General features: G+C 38.7%; 1 protein-coding gene across 7 annotated transcripts in view; it reads left to right on the top strand.

The window, feature by feature from the left end:
* LOC127657273 (tetratricopeptide repeat protein 7B-like) overlaps positions 1 to 20129 on the top strand; it is a 54483-nt gene that overhangs the window by 4857 nt on the left and 29497 nt on the right. For 6 of the 7 annotated variants that reach the window (XR_007972260.1, XR_007972261.1, XM_052145994.1 and 3 more), the window contains exons 3-9: positions 1251 to 1419; positions 5330 to 5463; positions 9739 to 9860; positions 14762 to 14840; positions 17212 to 17384; positions 18523 to 18586; positions 19422 to 19559. Coding sequence is in view for 5 of the 7 variants with exons in the window: in XM_052145994.1 (XP_052001954.1) it covers positions 1251 to 1419; positions 5330 to 5463; positions 9739 to 9860; positions 14762 to 14840; positions 17212 to 17384; positions 18523 to 18586; positions 19422 to 19559 (879 nt within the window). In the remaining 2 variants the exon portion in view is untranslated. Of the gene's footprint in view, positions 1 to 1250; positions 1420 to 5329; positions 5464 to 9738; positions 9861 to 9962; positions 10948 to 14761; positions 14841 to 17211; positions 17385 to 18522; positions 18587 to 19421; positions 19560 to 20129 lie in introns of those variants that run through there. The other variant, XM_052145996.1, reaches the window with a different exon arrangement.

The following is a 20129-nucleotide window of genomic DNA, read 5'->3' as shown; positions in this document are numbered from 1 at the left end:
CCTAAACATCCATTGGAGTGACTTCGTCACAAACACTGATGTCCTCAAACAAGCATGAGGCCATACTCATGAAAATACAGCTACACTGGGCAGGGCACGTCTCCAGGATGGAGGATCATCGCCTTCCAAAGATCGCACTGTATGGTTAGCTGTCCACTGGCCACCATGATAGAGGGGCACCTCTAAAGAGATATAAAGACTCCTTGAAAAAGACCCTCACCACCTGTGTCATTGATCACCGCCAATGGGTATCACAAGCTGCTGACCGTGAAAGCTGGCGACGTGCAACCCACCGTGCCTGTACCGCTTTTGAAGAAACAGACGGGCCAACTTGAAGGAAAAGTAATGGGGGAAAAAAATGGTAACATCAGCAGCACCCACCACAACGCAGACTTTCCCCTGCAGTTTCTGTGGACAGATGTCACATATTGGGCTTGTCAGCCACCAACGTGCGTGCAATATACATGGACATCTCCCTTCCTAAATCTTTGCAAGTCAAGCCAAGAAGATTTAATTTTAATTTTATATACAACAGTAATATGTTTAAATCGTGCAGTTTTTAAACAATCAAGCTTTTATTTTGACATTCTAAACTCTTCAGGAAGTCCTGTGTGTGTCTGTTTGTTGGCAAGTTCACAGTAGTTTAATTAGCTACTTCTTCAAATTCTGGTAAAATGCACCTCTGGTGCCATTCTAAGTGCATATTATAAGTGAACCGAACTATTGAGCATCTACATCTGAGATGCTGTTCTTGAGTAGCGCTCAAATATTGCTCACCACTGTGAAGATTCACAGAGCTATTGCACATCTTCAAGTGGCTTTGAATAAAATGAGTCATATGAACTGCTTTAATTGAATTTTTATGGTTCTTTTATTTCATTTTTGGAGCTTGACAGTATGGAACATGACTAACACACAGTATCGGATTTAGATCGGGCTCGTCGGACCGATACCAATCCGTCTAAAAGCTTTAGTATCGAAGCAGATCCCTGTATCGGATCGGTGCATCCATTATTTTTTCCCCATTCTTATGGTTAATGTTAACATTAACTGAAACTGCTGACCCGTATCTACATAATTTTCTGCATTGCACTGCTGCCACAATATTGACAGATTAGATAATCACATGAATATATAGGTATACAGGTCTTCCTAATAAAGTGCTCCGAGAGTGTATATTTGAGTCTCTGTAGTATGTGCATGTGGTGGTGTGTGCATGTGTATTACACAATCTTTCCTCTCTTTCTCAGCCTGAATACATGCAGGAGGCCAGTCTGATATTGGCTAAGCTGTGTTATGTGGAGGGTGATTACAGGGAAGCACTGAATCAGTATGGCCTTGTTAATCTGGACGAGCTGCAGCTGGTAGGGGCTCCAGTATACAGACTCTCCATGATTGCAGAGGCCTATGCCACCAAAGGTGAGTCACATGTCTGAATATGCCTACTTACCTACTACAGTATAGTATGTGGAAAGACTCAAAATTCTGAATTGAAATATCCAGTACATAGTGTGAAAATGTGCACATTTCGATATACTGTAGCTGAGCTAAGGCACAATATTACTATCAACATACCTGACCAGGACAGCATAGTGTACTGCTGTGCTCCTGCAAAGCTAAACATTCAGTTCAGGAAGTTGTGTGTTTTTATTTTCCTCTACTTCATTCTAATATCATTCTAACACTCTCATACTGACCTCACACTTAATGCTTATAAAAACAAAAGTGTAAATGTGTTTGTATTCAGAGGCTTGTGTTGATCTTGTCTGGTAGGATGCTGTACTGTGATGAGCAAAGAAATGCTTCTTGTGCTTCTGCTGTTAACATTCCAACCTATGGGAGGCAGCATTGTCTAAACATTCATGGTTTTCTGCAGAGAAATTGCAACTAATTCCTGTGCTCTGTGAACACACACACACACACACACACACACACACACACTTTTAACACCACGCACAGTGATGTGCTTGCCAAGACTGCAGTATGAGGTCTTTGATCAGAGTTCTGACAGATCGGCGGTACTTAGAGGCTCTGGGGGATAACTGCATGATAGCACATGAGCTTGTCTCGTCCAATCAACTTGCAGCATCTCTGTGACTGACAGCTTCCTTTATGAGGAGACCTCCTGCCTTGATACTAATAATCCAACACTCCTCACATACAACACACAAATACATGTGTGTCTTTGGCACTTTAAGTTAAAAAAAGTATGTCATCATTTACTCACCCTCATATCTTTCCAAAACTATATGATTTTGTTTCTTCTTTGTAACAAAGCAGATGTTAGGATGAATGTTAGCCTCTATCACTATAAACTTCAATTCCATCTCTTTTCCATACAATGAAAGTGAATGGTGACTAAGAATGAACATTTGGCCTAGCATACGGGTTTGGGACGACATGGGATTGACTAAATGATAACTATCTTTTTAAATTTTCATTATTATTGATAAAATCTCCCTCTTGCTGTTGTGAGCTGCTCGTCACAGCCTGTACTGAGGCATCAGATTTACTGCGGCTGTTATACAGGTCATTAAATAGCCTATTCGCAGTAATGGGGCTTGTCTTGGGTCTGGTTAGTATAACAGGCCTTAAACCTATAAATGTGAAGGGAGGATAAGTGTATGTTTAGAACAACATGGCAATCTTTGGGATGAGAGTGACAGATCTCTGACATTGATATGTGTGTCAGAACAGAGAAGAACGTGTCTCTTCTAGACCTTTCAAGACTAAGTTCAGGTCTTGCGTGCCGTATATGTCTATATAAGGCATATACGGTAGATATACTGCTTGTACGCATATACACATTCTATCTGGTTTTGTTTTTGTGTTCTCATTTTTCCATGTGGGAATCAGTGTGGAACAACAAGAATGTGAAACGTCCTCCTTAGTCATGGCATTTAACTTTTACTTAAAAGTGCAATGTGTCATTTCTGAGCCTCTAGCAGCACCATACAAAAAATAAACATTGCGCTGTTGTTTGAGCATCCCAACCAGCCTGACATGGCAACACTGGCTCAACGAATGGTGTGAGTTTGGGTTGGGGTAGTCTGTCTAAAGCCTAAAGCAAGGGTACTCAATTAAAGTTCCAAGAGGTTCGGTCTCTACATCTCCTTCCCTGCAAAGGTCCGGATAAATACGTAACCTACATGGTGTCAGTAGTTGTATGACTATGAAATTACTGTATATAATAAATATTTTTGAATAGGTTTTATAACTTGCCACATTGGCAGCAATAGGACGTTGTAAAGGAATAAAAAATAAATCCTAAACAGTTCAAAACTCTTCAAAACTGGGCAGGGATATGGACATTGGAGGCCTAGACACAGCCAAAGTAGTGGGTTCTGAGGGAATTTCTTCAAAAGGATTAACATATTTCATTAAGACTTCATCAGTCGAGGGCACTTGGATATGAATATTAAAAGACAAGATCAACAGATTGTTTTAAAGCTGAATGACAGCAGTACAGTTTATGTGTTTAGATATTTGTACATTCAGAATATCTTGTATGTGTATGGGACATAGGAGGCCTTTTGACGGATAAAAAATACTGTATCGGGGTTCAGGGGTGTCCCTTGTGAGAAAATTTATAAAAATGTAAAAGTCTTTTCCTTAAAGTGAGAATCTAATGACAAACAAACAATTTACATAACAACAGTGAAGCATTCAAATACATTTGCTTAATTTAATTATAAATATGTTTTCCTTGCCATTCATGACATGATGACATCTCTGATTACTTTCCTAACATGCTGATTAACAAAGCGCTTTAATCCCGCTCTAGAGGGAAATATTTATCTTGAGTGATGATCGCGCTATTCCCGCTCTTCACTCGTATACACGTATGTGTACGCAATCACTTAACTAGCACAAAGATTTAGATCTCGGTTTGGATTGAAGTGTCATTCGGTCTGCATCCAGACCTGAGTCTGCCTATTGAGTACCCCTGGTCTAAAGCAGGCTTGCCAATTTTGGATACCAGGCTGGAGTGAAATTGTGATGTCATGGCCAGGGCCACATTAATGAACAGGTAAATCCTCACTCAAGCATCAATGCGTCCCTGGACATGTAGTGCAAGTACTTGATACTAGTATCCTGCGACAGATGGCATGGCCATAAAGAGACAGAATCAATTGAAACAGCCTAAACAGATAGAAGAACTGTGGCAACTTCTCCAAGAAGCTTAAAACATCCTATATGCCAACAACAAAGAAAAACTGTGTTCAGTTGTACCTAGGAGACTTGGTGCTGTTTTAAAAGCAAAGGTGGTCACACTGAATATTGATTTAGCTTTTTTATGTTTACTGGACTTTGTATGACATTAAGTGATAAATGAAACTATTTCTGTCATTATTTTTGAAGATATCCTCACTATGCAACATTTTTCACAAGTGCCAAAACTTGTGCACAGTACTGTATATTTTAATAATTACATTTAGCTTTGATACAATGACAATATTATATTTATTTTATAAACAAAAATCTCTTATATTATGCTTATTTTTTTATGCTATAGGTATATATTATTTATGCTATACATTAAAATATATAGCTATATTTTTATATTTTAGAAAGGAGGTCCCTTAATTAAAAAAAAAAAATCCTTAAACCAAAACCAGAATTTCTAACACTAACTCGACACAGACCTTCAGACTGTTCTGTTTCTGGTTATATCTTTTCTAACTGATCATTATGCGACATCTCTAAGGAGCCGCGCTTGTGTCTTTACCACACTGATTGGCTCTCAGCTGACCCAGATGAGGCAATGGGATCCATCAGTGGAAAAGATTTCAGCACATGCTAAAACATTTAAAGCTTATCTGGTTTGTCTGAGGCCTTTGATTTTCTTGCACATGTATATTTCAGGGTCTCATTTCCTCTGTCCACCAGAAACAAAGGAAACAAACTGAAGTTAAAATAACAAAGCTGATCTCGTTCCGTTTAAAGCTGAAGTGTGTAATTTCAGTGTCAGTAGTGTCGCCAAACCGAATTGCAAAAATACGGATTATTTTTAGACAAGTTTTTGTACACCCACTGCCATTGATTGGATAAAGAGAAAGTCCCACCCCAAACTCATGCCATTGCTTGATTCATTTATGATGGGCTGGTCGTCATGCTAAAATTAACAGCAATGTTTTGATAGCACCACAGAGCCACTGTGTGACCTTTATATCTATATAGGTCTTATTCAAATCTATATAAGATCTAAAAGCTCATTAATTGCCATTAGATATGAATATCCCTGAGAATCTAGCAGTACGCTAGGACAGCCTTGTGAACCTTTCTTGCTGTATATGGAAGTCATTTTTCTGTTGATGCTTGTCTGTAGGTCTTTGTCTGGAGAAGGTGCCTGCAGCGTCCCCATCGCTTTCCAATCGTAATGCAGACAGAGACCAGGAGATCATTACTTGTTATGAGAAGTCTGGAGACATTGCTCTGCTCTATCTTCAGGAGGTTGAAAAGGTAATTTGACTTTGAAGAATATGATGCTGATGAAAGCCAGGTTTTTTCACTCTGTTGATGTCAGAGACATCCAGCTTTCCAACCACAGAGATCTTATTATTGTGTTGCTCTGTGGTTACAAGATTTGTCTAAAGTTTATTTTCTGAAGCTTCTTAAAGCTGTACTATGTAAGATTTATTTGGTTACAATAAACAGATGTCCACTATTGAGTGAGGACATACAAAAATCCCTATTCAAAACTCTTTCCTTGTCTTAACCCGATTCACTACGGTGAGCTAAAAGTAATATAAATATTTATTTTTGAGCTGTCGGGGGTCAGATTTGGTACAAAATCACAGGGTTACGTCATTCGTTCTTACGTGTTAAGTTCATAATAGAAGCAATGCCTATTGCAATTAAGCAATTCGCAATTAAGGACAGCAGTTGTATGACATTAATCTCCGGATGGATGTTTAACTGTTTGGCGAAGTTGTTAACTTGCTAAAATACTTGGATATGTTTCCTGGTAGGGTTGTTGAAGCTTGCATTGGTTGTCATGCTTTTATTGAGTCGAACATAACATTGCTGATATTGTGTTAAATAGGTTTCATTTTCTGGTTGAATTTACTATAACATGTTTATCAATTTTCATGACTTTTATAACATACATTTTATAAAATTGCTGTAGTTTCGAGATCTCCTAAGTGTATGTTTGCCACTATTTTCTTATTCCTTTTACCCCATTTGTATAAATGCGCAAGTGGTTGTCACTTTCCATATCCCTTTTAGCAGATAGTGTGTTAAAATTATTTTCATGTTTAGTAAATTAAACTTCATCCCCGTCATTATTGAATTCTCTTTTTGTCTTATTGTTTACAGCGTATAGACCTACTATTGTGGTATTACGGTTCACTTGCCTCACTGAGGCTGCAATATAAAAATAAAGTGTCTTCAATTCACCTCTTAAATTAACATGTGTATTACAATACAATCATTAATGTGTTGTGGATGTGTTGTTTATTGTCCTCAAAGCAAGTAACATCTCGGTTATAAATGTTTTAACAAATAACGTAATATCAATATGAAAATAGCACGTTATGACTCCGGCTCTGGAGCTAGCCACATGTCACTAGAGAGCCCAAAGTTCTGTAATGCAGCTTTAAAAATGGCTGCACAATAATCACATCAATTTTCATGATTACAGTGCAACAATCAGCTTTTTATGAAAGTTTCAAGTTCATGTTGGTCCACTCATGTTGCGTCCATTTTCTATTTAACATGTTGTTGCAGTGGTGGAGCATTATAAACACTCGCAGACAAGCCTGTTGCCCATCTAGAATATTCTCAAGACCCGTCTCTCTTCAGTCGAATGATTTCACTCTGTCTCTCTCGGCCTGTTTAGAATAGTCACACACAGAGTGAATTTCTTCCCACAGCATGGTGTTCAGTATTTACTGCTGGTGGAGAGGGGAGGGAGAGTAAAGAGAAAGTGAGTAATAGCAGGAAAGGAGAAAGTCAACGCTGGTGTTCTGCTGCAGTGTTGATGCTGCATTTTTTGGGTGCAGTTGAAGATTTACGATTGACCTTCAGGTTGGTGAAACTCACCCTCCAAACCAACATCCTCTTCAAAGTGCTAGTTTAGTATTAGAATCAGAATGAGCTTTATTGACAAGTGTTCTCACGTACACAATGAATTTGTTTGGTGATAGGAGAAACAAGTGAGCACAGAAAATTACAGTGAGACACAGAATATAAAACAGGGTAAGAGTATAAATATAACAGAATGGCGTATGTATTTACATGTGCAAGTGGTAATGCATGTGCACGGTAGGGGTATGTACAGTTATTGAATTAAATATGTGAATTTACATATGTACATGAGATATGTATTTACATTAATGCACTATGGGGTCCTGAGGCAGTTTAGTTGTTCATGAGGAAAATGGCCTGAGGGTAAAAACTGTTCTTGTGCCTGGATGTCCTGGCACTCAGTGCTCTGTAGCAACGGCCAGAGGGAAACCGTTCAAAGAAGGAGTGGGCAGGGTATGTGGGGTCCAGAATGATTCTACCTGCTCGTTTCCTCACTCTGGAGACTTACAGCTCTTGGAGGGTGGGCAGAGGGGCACCAATAATCCTCTCAGCAGTCCTGACTGTCCGTTGTAGTTTCCTTCTGCAGTTCTTCTCCGATTTGGGGGCTGAACCAAACCAGACAGTTATAGATGTACACAAAGCAGACTCAATGATGGCTGGGTAGAACTGTGTCAGCAGCTCCTCTGGCAGGTTGAACTTTCTCAGCTGGTGAAGGAAGTACAATATCTGCTGAGCCTTCCTCACAATGGAGCCTATGTAGGTTACCCAATTCAGGTCCTGAGAGATGGTAGGGCCCAGGAACCTGAATGACTCCACTGCTGCCACAGTGCTGTTCAGGAAGGGGGGTCAGCTCAAGGTTGTTATGACCGTACCAGACAGCCAGCTGATCTTCCTCCCATCTGTATGCAGACTTGTCACCACCATAGATGACGCCGGTGACTGTGGTGTCATCTTCAGGAGCTTGACAATGGGGTCTTTTGCAGTGCAGTCTTTCATGTACAGGGAGAAGAGCAGTGGAGAGAGAACGCATCCCTGAGGAGCACCAGTGCTAATAGTGAGGGTGCCGGATGTTAGTTTCCCCAGTTTCACTAGCTGCTGCCTATCTGTCAGAAAGCTGGTGATCCATCGACAAATTGGGGTGGGTATGGAGAGCTGGGTCAGTTTGGTTGAGAGAAGCACTCTTTACAGTCCTTACTACAGGCTTAGCTGATTTTAGTTTCTGCTTGTAGGTAGGGAGAAGATGAACCAGACAGTGATCAGAGAGTCCTAAAGCTGCACGTTGGACAGAACAATATGCATCCTTTACAGTGGTGTAGCAGTGATCCAGTATATTATTGTCTCTGGTGGGGCATGTGATGTGTTGTTTGTATTTTGGCAGTTCACAGGTGAGGTTGGTTTTATTAAAATCTCCCGGAATAATACTAAAGTGAGTCCAGGTGTTCTTGCTTCGTGTCTGTGATGTGATCAGCCAGCTGTTGCAATGCTGCATTTATTCACGCTTGTGGTGTCAATGTCAATGTCAATGTCACCTTTATTTATATAGCACTATTAAAACAACACAAGTTGACCAATGTGCTTTACATTCTCACTGAAAAATAGAAAGAGAAACATACTACAATAGTAATAGAATAAAAAATAAAAATGTAAACATTTAAGACGAATAAGCCATGGCAAACAGATATGTCTTAAGTTGTACTTTAAAAACATGTACAGAGTCAGCATCCCTAACATATGATGGCAAACTATTCCAAAGTCTTGGCGCTACTACTGCAAAAACCTGATCCCCTTTCTGGCTTAACTTAGTCCGTGGAATTTTCAGCAACTTTTGAGTTGATGATCTCAAGGTTCTTCCTGATTGATACTCTATTAACAGAGCTGATAGATATAAACACTCACCAGAATGAACGAGGACATCTCCCATGGTGAGTTGAAAGGCTTACAGTTGATGAAGAGCACTTCTAAATTAGGACAGCACATCTTCAATGCTGTTACAGCTGTACACCAACTTTTGTTGATGTAAAAGCATGCTCCACCACCTCTCATTTTCCCCGATTATTCTGGAACGCAAATCGCTCTGAACAGCTGGAAACCCGGCGGATAAAATGTGCTGTCTGAGATAGCATCATTCAGCCAGGTTTCCGTGAAACAAAGAGCTGCAGAGTTAGAAAAGTCCTTATTATTTTGAGTGAGCAGAAGCAGTTAGTTTGTTTTGTTGGCGAGTGAGTGGACATTCGACAGATGAATACTTGGCAGCGGAGTCCTAAAGCTGTGTTGACGAAGCTTCACAAGCGTCAGCTTGCTTCCATCACATGCGTCTTTTGAATCGCTTGTAGAGCACTGCTGTGCATCCAAATAAGATGTCTAATAAAAAGTCTGATTAATCAAACACTTGCAAAAAATGATCAGGTATATTCAGCAGTTCATCCCTGGTGAAACTGATCAGAAATGAGTGATAAAAATATGACAAACAAACAAACAAAAGTAACAAAAACACTAGAGAGATCCACACTGAAGCAGCCATCTTCGGCGCCATCTTATCCATCAAGGTATTCTGGTAAATGTAGGAAACAAGTGTTCTGCATTCTGCTTCTTTTGAAGGTGTGGTTTGTATTTGCTGAATGATTAACAGAAATAGGAAGCTATGATAGTTTGAGATCTTTTTAGTAACGTTTGGCAATATTAATTGATGATGTGTCCTGTCTTTAGGCCCTCAGTGCTGGCATTCAGAACCGCAGTCCAAAACCTGGCCCAGTCACACAGGAACAAGAACTGGGCTACTTCCTTGAGACTGGACTTCAGAGGGCCCATGTTATCCATTTCAAAAATGGGTGAGTACATTTATTTTTGTTTATATGTTCAGTCCAGACTAAGTTTCCTTTTTGAGTTATCTCCATTTATTCGTTCATCCCTCCTCTTTTCAATACGGATGCACCGATACCACTTTTTCTCTTCCGATTCCGAAAACTCAAATCTCAGTATCGGCTGATTCCGATACCAGTGTTATTTTTTTCATAACCAGTTTAGAATATCTGTACCTCACTAAGTGATGCTAATTATATGTAAAGAAACACAAATCTTTAACTACACATTATTTCAATATAAATGTACAAACTATTAAAGAAAAACTTTAGTAAAAGCTAGTCTACTGGATAATGCTAAGGCAAAATGTACATTAATTCCAGTCTAAGTGCTTTTATTTTGACATTCTGAACTCTCCAGGAAGTCCTGTATGTGTCTGTTTGTAAGCAAGTTCATAGTAGTTTAATTCACTTCTTATTCAAATTCTGGTAAAATGCCCCTCCAGTGCCATTCTAAATGCATGTGAACCGAACTATTGAGCATCCACATCTGAGATGTTGTTCATGGGTAGCGTTCAAATGTTGCGCAATGCCTGAAGGCTAAAAATAGCCGTGAGTGTGTCTGTACACAGCGCAGCGCCATTCAATAATATGCTGGTGCTGCACGTGAATATTATATATTTAGTTATTAAACACAGCCTTTTGTGATTCACAGGGCTATTGCACGTCTTAAAGTGGATTTAAAAAAAAAAATGCATGAGTCATATGAACTGCTTTAATGGTGTTTTATTATTCTTTATATGTCATTTTTGGAACTTGACAGTCACGAACATGACTTACACACAGTATCAGATTTGGATCGGGCTTGCCGGACCGATACCCGATCAATCTAAAAACATCAGTATTGGATCGGTGCATCTCTACTTTTCAAAAGCAGAAGTTTAGGAATACGTTGGGCTTTCTGTCTGTACACTAACTTTCTGTCTGTCTTTCATTAACCCTTCATTATTTCTCAGCCTGTGTGTGTTTGTGTCTCATCTATGTGTGTTCTGATGTCACACTCTCCCCCCTGCACCGCGGCCTTTGCACCATGGAGCTGTGTGTATAATGACTACTCGTATGTATCCCTCAACTCTCTTCATGTAGAATAGTGCCTTTGCTTTTACAGTAGCTTCTCCACATTGAGAGAGAATGAGGTAAAGAGAGAAGGGTGTCCGGGGCTCAAAAGGAAGGATGTATTCTGTTGGCCAGAACTTCTTGACTTTTTCTTACCCTGTCAACTTTTTCACTGGCCTTTTCTTTACAAAAAGAAAGTTTATAAATTGTAATTTTCAACCCATTCTTACGGATGATTCCAAGACCATCACAAGTCATTGACACATTTTAACAAAACATCATAGTATGTTAGATAGTGTTGGTGACAAGTTTAAAGAAGAAAATATTTAGGATGATCCCAGTGGTGAAAGAATCTCTAGCTGCATCCCAAATCGTATATTTCTGCACTATTGTGCACTATTTTGTTGTGGAAGAGATGAATATTGGACACTTCAAGCACTCAGCGGTCACAGACTTCTCTACGTAACAGAAGGGGTGGCATTACATGGCTGTGATGCTGGCCTGACAAAACAATTATAATTAATGGTGAATATGGCAATTAACGAAACTTCATTGTAGACAGCATTTTGCAAATATTGGACTGAGCTTGGCTAACGTTAGCTAAAGCTAGCAGCAACACATGCATTTAAAACAGCTGAAAAACAACGAATGTTTCCATGTAGTTAAAAAAAGTTATTGTTGCATTTGAAACGATACTACTCTCTAAAAATTCATACACTAGATCATGCGACCCCGTGTCCTTCTGCTTGGACTGTGTTTTGTCTTCGCTATACACTATGCATAATGTCTGGGCTTAAACAGCCTGTTTCAGGCTACAGAAGATGTTTGGACTACTCAACGTAGTTGGCAGACAATGGTAATCAGTACAATGGTCAAAATCAAAATAATGTTTAATTGTTATTTAACATGGTTGTCAGTGATTGGACGATTCTGACCATTACATTTTAATTATTTATGCTAATTTCTGATTGTTATAATGCCTCAGCACTGACTATCACTTGTTTGTTGCCAAGGACACTAAAAAACACATATACATATATATATATATATATATATAAATATACTGCATTTTTTTTTTTCATGTTTATTAGGGGCTACCTGTTACAAACCAAAAAAGGAAATGAAAAATGCACACAGCAATCAAGCTCTGGTCTCGGGAGGGTAATAGTGTAAGAGCGTAGTGTATAGTGTGTCATTTGGGACAGAGCTACGTTTTTCAAATATGTTATTTATTTTACTTTATGCCTGCTGAATATAAAGATATTGAGTAAAAGATAGGCAATCCAGTCAGTGATCTTTCTTTTATCGAATTAGTTTCGCTTAGAAGAGAGGAGAATGACAGAGTTGGGGTGAACATGCTTGTGTACTGCATAGTGTCCCCTAACTGGACATTTATCTGTTTTACAGCCTTTTTTAAACAGTTGGCACCACTACTGTGAAATGTACGTATGTTCTTACAAACACAATTGTGAGCTTGTGTTTCTGAAAATCTCTCCGTTATTATTTGTTTGTGCAATAAGCGTGTGGTAGGGATCTTCCATATGGATGCAGGTGGAGCATCTGTCAGTGCTTGTAATGCATCAGTTTGAAATATTAAGACCGCAGTGGTGCATTGTGGGTTATGTATCTGTTGGGCCCATAAATGATTCAAAGCCACATCTTTAAAGCTCACGCCACACAAAATTTAGAGGATCACATATGTATGTACACTTCTCTGCTCTCTTTGTGCTGTCAGAACACTGTAGACTGGTTTTAAATGTTATGTATTTTTGTGTGTATTTGTTTTATAGTATTCCACCTTAATATGCAACTATAAATAAGCCGTTTGTTAATTGATTTCAACTATGATTGGTGCTTTCAATTATTGCTTTATTTGTTTGAGAGGCCTGACCAGCATGATTAAGCAATATGGCTCGACCAGTGGTGTGAGTCTGCGGTTGGACTATCTGTTTGTACAACCAATTGGAAAACAGGCAGTTTTCTGGGATATGTTTGAAAACAGTGATTATTTTTGCAATTCAGATTGGTGCCACTGAAACACTACACCTAAGTAAACATAGATGTACTGATATTCTGTTGTTAGTCAATGCACCACTTTCAATCAGAGAGAATCTATGGGTTTAAGATTGGTAGGCTTGAGATTGATGGCTTTTTTACACATCGATAATTGGAAGATTTTCCTAATGATTATCAATGTACAGTATATTGGGATTTTTTTTCTGATATTAATAAGGCTGCTCAATGCACAATATTCTTTGTTTTTTAAAACATATTTCTCAAGAAATGTGGTAAAGTGTGAACCGCAGGATAAATAAAAGGGGGTTCACTCTAGTCATTGCTGGATGATGTATTGTGTATATGTATCTTTCCTATAGCCTACACAATATATCTTCAGTTACTAAAATGACTTGTTTCATACATTAACATCACTTTGTTAATTCTTGAAGTACAAAAACCTGTAACTTTGGATTGCCATCTGCTACACCGCATTAGCTTGTTGTGTGTGTGTGTGTGTGTGTGTGTGTGTGTGTGTGTGTGTGTGCGCACAGTCCTGACCACGACTGGCTTCAGTAAATGTTATATCACCCTCTTGTGGTCTCCCAACGCAATTATCGCCAGATTGTTAAACAGAAGCCAACTGAGTGAATCAGAAAGCACGCAAATTAGGCTTCTAATTTAAATGTCGGCTAATTTTAATATATCGATGCCTCAAAAACATATAGATAAATAATGTGCCGATCAATATATAAATATTTTATGACATCCCTAAAAATCAGTTAAATGCTTGTGACAGTCTTTGAACTGATATAGACTCAATTTTATGTGCTAGCCCTATCCCTTTCTACACTGTTTCTGTTCCAAGACTCCCTACATTAATGCGCATTACTGTAATGCCTCACACTTCCAAAGCCTTGAGCTATGTTCTCCTTTCTCTTCGATCTCACACACATACACACTTGTTCGTTCATGATGTGTTTGTGTGCTGTCAGTTTGTGAGTAGGTGTGGGAACACTGCAGTCTGATAGAGATATTGACCCCCAGTCATTGACAGGCACAGTCTCAAATAAATGACCATACAAACACACACACTTGCAGTCTGTGCACCATTCATATAATAGGTGGTGATTTATGAAAGGGATAGTTCCGACTTTGGATGAGCTGTTTTCTAAGCTGTTGTAAATTGTCTATAACTATGCACTTGTGATCACACTTTTTATATGAATGTGCTAAGTTGTTTCTTTGTTTGGCAACTTCAAACAGTCTACACTTAGTTTAATTAACTATATTGCTTAGTTGAAGTATTTTTTGATTATTATTTGTAATAAAAGTATTTTTTGACCTTTTATCATATTGCTCTTGCTGCCATTATAGAAATGCAATAAGCACACAAGTCTGTGCATTACAGTGATTTTACAGTGGGTAAGGTTGTTCACGTCATGCTGAAGAACACCCCTTAACAGTCTTGTTACATGGCCTCTTGTGGCTTATTGCTTTATTGAACTGTACCCTGAGCCTCTGAAGTTGAAATGCACTACAGGCCCGATAAGTTACTGTCCACTGATAAGTGACTGCTTTAGTTTGAGTGCTTTATGCTAGAGTTCATTTAATCATGGAGGACTTCTGTGTGCGTGTGCGTGTGTGTGTGTGTGTGTGTGTGTGTGTGCGTGTGTGTGTGTGTGTGTGTGTGTGTGTGTGTGTGTGTGTGTGTGTGTGTGAGACAAAAGATTGGAGTTAATGTGAGATTTGTTGATGTTAGCCGTCAGATTTATGCTAATTAATGGATTTCTTTTCTCTCCATTTTCCCATTGCTGCAGCAACCTGACACGTGGTGTCGGCCGCTTCCGAGAGATTCTCCGAGCCATTGAGACCAGGACTACTCAGAACCTTAGAATGGTGAGCTCGGTGTGTTTATATTTTGGTGTTTATTGAACATTGGGTTTTAACACTTTACAAATTGTATTTGTTAACAATAGTAAACTACATTAGTTAACATGAACTAATGATGATCAATAATATTACAGCATTTTTAATCTTGGTTTCAGGCAGTTCAGGAGCAATGTTTTCTGTGGGACAGAGTAGCTCCCTTTGGTGTGGACTTTGTGCTTTGTAATTTTGCAGACATTTTACATGCATAACAGCTATATTACACACTAAAGGAAATGTAAAATCACAAAAAGCATAACAGGGCCTCTTTAATAAAGTGTATGCAGATCAAAGGGGACTAAACCAAACTATTTTTCAGATTAAAGTATGCATGGAGCAATTTATACTGAATAGTATTATTCAATTACCTCTGGATAATTTCCCAAAACTGGCCTGTTTGTGGATTGATCACGTATAATCCGGCTGGTGCATAGACTCTACTAACAGGAATCCAATTGAAAGAGTGCAATGTAAATGTATAGAATTAGCTAGAATAATCAAGTATACAAATCAAGATAAGATCTCAATTGATTATCAACATCAATTGTAATCTCAAGTCAGAGTCTGTCTTAACTAAATCAAATAGTATGACGCTACAGCCACACGCACACAAAAAAGATGACCATGCACATACCTTCAACACTTCGCTGGATTCAGCCACTGGGCCAGCGAGGTGGCATTTTTACAAGCATGTAGGCATTACGACCAAAACTGAACAAGTGCTTTGAAATTTTCAGACAAATCAGAAGTGTTTTGTTTTGATGAATTTGGAAAACTTTTGCTCTGTACATATTATTGTAATCGGAAAAAGCATCAAGCTCATCAAATAACCATGTGTCATATGCCGTTGGAAAGCTCTCAATGGGTAGAATATAACCATCCTATTTGTTTAAATTAGCTGTCAAGTCAAGTGTTTTTTATTGTCGTTCAACCATATACAGTTAGTACAGTACACAGCAAAACGAGACTACATTCCTCCAGGACCATGGTGCTACATAAAACAACAAAGGACAAACACAGAACCACATGAGACTACACAGACTAAATTACAACCTACATAAAGAGCACGTGCAAACATGTGCAAAAAGTATGAGACAAGAATTACTAAAAGAACAGGACAATAGGCACAGTGAGAGACCAGTACACATTTGTAATCTGAGTAGTGCAAAAAGATTACACTTTCTAAAAATGCCAAATGTAAACATAACATACTATGAAATAGTGTTCTATGGACATAGCCGTTAATGAGGTAGCAGCTAGGTATCAGATGACATAATCAGAAATGATATAGCATCATGAAACGCTAAAACAATTAGTTTGGGTTCAGATCGGCGCACAGATCATTTTTTGGCAGAGAGACTTATGATTGGTGACTGTTACATATGGCCACCTGGAGATGGCGCCAAGTAAATGAATCAGACTCTATGCAGACACCTGGAGTCAAATGGCTCCCATTCTGTGAAATCTCATTACCAAAATCATGTCTGCATGCTATGCAAACCTTTAGTCATTGTTGTGTTTGCATGTGTAATTAGTTATTATGTTCTGTTTGTTTGGAGAGGCTTTTGGACACTTGGAGATGTTTTTGTACACTAGGATAAATTATTTGTGTAATGGCTTAACTTTTGATTGCTTTGTTGAATCAACACAACATTTTTCTCAGTTACAATTCACATGATTGGGAACAAAACAAAAGCCATTTTCATTGTAAAATATTGGCTCAACTTTTGTTTTATGATTTTTCAGCAGTTTCTTATGCTGAGAGACTTAGAATTGATCATAATCTATATCATTAAAAAAGATAAATTCTTCTTTACAATGATACCAAACACTTGACCCTCCTTGTTTTTTTCTCGAGTTATAAGCCTTTCATTTTTGGTATGCCACTGAAAAACACACTCAGAGCTTAAAAGGTCAAATTTAATTTTATTAATTTTATAATTAATTAATACATGTAAAAAAAAATATTGTTTATTGCTAGTTCATGATACTTAATGCATTTACTAATGTTAACAAATACAATCTTATTGTAAAGCGTTTTTTAAAATAAAAATTGTCATAATTTACTCACCTTTATGTTGTTCCAAAACCACATGACGTTCTTTTTCCTGATACTCTTCAAAATGTCTCCTTTTATGTTCCGTTTAAGAATGAATGTCTTACATCATTGGATTGACAAATGCCAATCATTGCAATTTCGGGAAGAAGGACTCTATTCTGTGCACACATCCCTTCCACATGTAATTTTGGTTTTCACTCCCAAAACTTTGCATTGTTTAAATGGCCTGTATGGAATCTGAAGGTATCATTTCATAAGTTACAGCCATATGTGTTTGTGTAGACTATTGCCAGGCAGCTTGCTGAGATCCTGCTGAGGGGCATGTGTGAACAGAGTTACTGGAACCCCCTGGAAGACCCCCCTAACCACTCCCCACTGGACGACCCGCTCAGACACACCACACACACCAAGGACTACGCCCTCAGCCGCCGCCCACGTATCTACTCAGGAGAGAAGTAGGAAACGCACATTTGTCCACTCTCCATGTCCATCTCTCTCTGTCCTCTCTGTCTCTCTTTATCTTCACTTCTGTACAATGGCATTTCTAATGACCAGTTTACTGTACACCTGGTGTAAACATAGACAGCGCTACATACTGGTGTAAACGGGGTCCAAACATTTTGTGATCACTAAAACCACATTTGGAAGCCCATGTGTCCACTCTTTTGTAGTGCAAACACAAATACACCCAGATGCCTCCCTGAAACTGCCTTTTATCTGGTCATCAGTCATAGCAGCAAAAGAAGGGTTTAAAACTGAGCTGTGAACAGTTTTAAAAGAAAGCAACCGTACAATTGGAATATACATACAGAACTTTTTGGGGGAAGGTTTGTAGTAAATTTATCAGGACACGTGGTGAAATTATGCATTGCTCATACAGTGTCTTTGAATGCATTCATTCATGCATGCCTAATGCCTATTACTTGACTTTGAGTTCATCTCCAGATTGTTATGGCAACAACTGGGGCTTTGTAGCACCATAAGAAATCCCACTAATCTTTTACTGTGTTGGTAATGTAAAACTAGTTGCATCACAGTAGCACACATGATGCAACTAGATGTAAGATTGCATGGAATATTTTCGGTATTCATGATATCAACATTTAGCTACACAGATCATGTGAAGCACAATTGAAGTTTGGTTAAAACAATTGATCTGACAATTTTTTTTTAATTAGCATTCTACTTAAAAAGTCATGTTTGTGGTGAGATTTGTGAGTTTTTATTTTTCTAGGACTTTGTTGTTGCTTTATTAAATTGCAGTAGCACACTCATGTAGTATGTATGTATTCTCAAAATTAGAGACCTTCCCCTTGATGAATAAACAAGTGGTCACAGAAAACACATTTGAGACCATACCAGGTTTAAACTGAAATCTCGGTCAGCTAACCACTTGTGAACAGCTCGCCATAAGTGTTGTTTATACCAGGTGTAAACAAGGCTAAACATTTTAAGGATCTGCTTTTCTCACATGGAAATAAATCATGGAAATGTGTCACTTATGATATAGTTGATGGAAAAATTAATGATGGCCCCCCTCTCTCTCTCTCTCTCTCTCTCTCTCTCTCTCTCTCTCTCTCTCTCCTTCTCTAGTTTGTTTTGTCCACAGGAGAACACAGAGGAGGCCTTACTCCTGTTATTGATCAGTGAATCTATGGTAAGTAAGCATTGTACTTTCTGAATTGATTTTTATTTCTTTTTTTCTCTTAATTTGACATGCCCAATTCCCAATGTGCTTTAAGTCCTCATGGTCGCGTAGTGATTCACCTCAATCCGGGTGGCGGAGGACGAATCCCAGCTGCCTCCACGTCTGAGAACCTCAACCCGCGCATCTTATCACTTGGCTTGTTGAGCGCGTTGTCACAGAGACATAGCGCGTGTGGAGGCTTCACGCCATCCACTGTGGCATCTACGCTCAACTCAGTACACGCCCCACTGAGAACGAACCACATAATAGCGACCGTGAGGAGGTTACCCCATGTGACTCTACCCTCCCTAGCAACTGGGCCAATTTGGTTGCTTAGGAGACCTGGCTGGAGTCACTCAGCACGCCCTGGTGTGGTAGCCAGCGTCTTTACCATTGAGCTACCACCTTAAATGAAGCAACTTTGATCTGAGATCTGAAACATAGATTCTTCAGTATGAAAGGGCTATCATAATGAGATGCCTTTAGCTGTAAGTCAATAGATTCAAAAGTCAATTTATGGCAAATAATTATTATTTAACAAAGAAATGTCATTGTAAACAATTATGACTGTTAATTATATATTCAAATCAACATAAAATACATAAGTATCTGTAAATAATACATAAGATGTCATAACAATTCTATTAGTGCCACATTCAACAAACACTCGCCTCTGTAAGTCAGTGAATACAGATATCTAATCTGATTGCTTGCACTCTATTTTTTGTTTGCATACTATCTTAGAGTAATGTAATTTTATCTGTCAAGATGTGTGTATGTAGTAATTTGTGTGTACCTATCACAGGCTAACAGAGATGCTGTATTAAGCCGAATACCCGAGCACAATAACGACCGTATGATCAGTCTGCAGAGCGCCTCGCTGGTGTACGACCTGTTGACCATAGCGCTGGGCCGTCGCGGACAGTACGAGATGCTCTCAGAGGTGAGACCCCACCCACGCTTGTCGCCATGGGAACATACAGGAATACCTCCTGGTGTGGTTGCTTTGGTAACAAGACCAGCACTGCATTGTAGACTTTAACAGAAGAACTGAACCAGATTCTGTATTTCAGCAGAAGATTTAATGTCACAAATTTGGACAAATCATAAAGTATACAGCATAATTCATAATTTTTACTTAAAGTTTCCTTTTAGCCATGGACAACCTAAATATTTTTTTAGAAATAGGTTTAGGGCATAACAGCATGGCAAAGAGGAGAGATATTTTGCTCTGGGGTTAGTAGTGTGATGTTTAAATGAGTGTACCTGGGCAGATTTTCTCTCCAGTGAGCAACTGTTGATCATGCTGTTGTTTTTAATGTTGGACTCAGCATCACTTTTTGATGTTGGCCTTTTGGCTGTGTCTTTTATATTCAGATTTTGTAGATGTGCAAGTACAGGGCCCCAAGAGTCTGCCATATTTAATGTGCATGCCCTTTGCAGGGTTGTGTGTGTTTGTGGCTGTTTGTTATATAGATTTAATTGTTCAATAAAAATGCTTGCTGCTAAGCTG

This window comes from Xyrauchen texanus, chromosome 16 (assembly GCF_025860055.1).
Source record: "Xyrauchen texanus isolate HMW12.3.18 chromosome 16, RBS_HiC_50CHRs, whole genome shotgun sequence".
Taxonomy (NCBI): Eukaryota; Metazoa; Chordata; class Actinopteri; order Cypriniformes; family Catostomidae; genus Xyrauchen; species Xyrauchen texanus.
The sequence above is the reverse complement of the archived record's forward strand: the minus strand, read 5'-3'. Positions and strand labels throughout refer to the sequence as shown.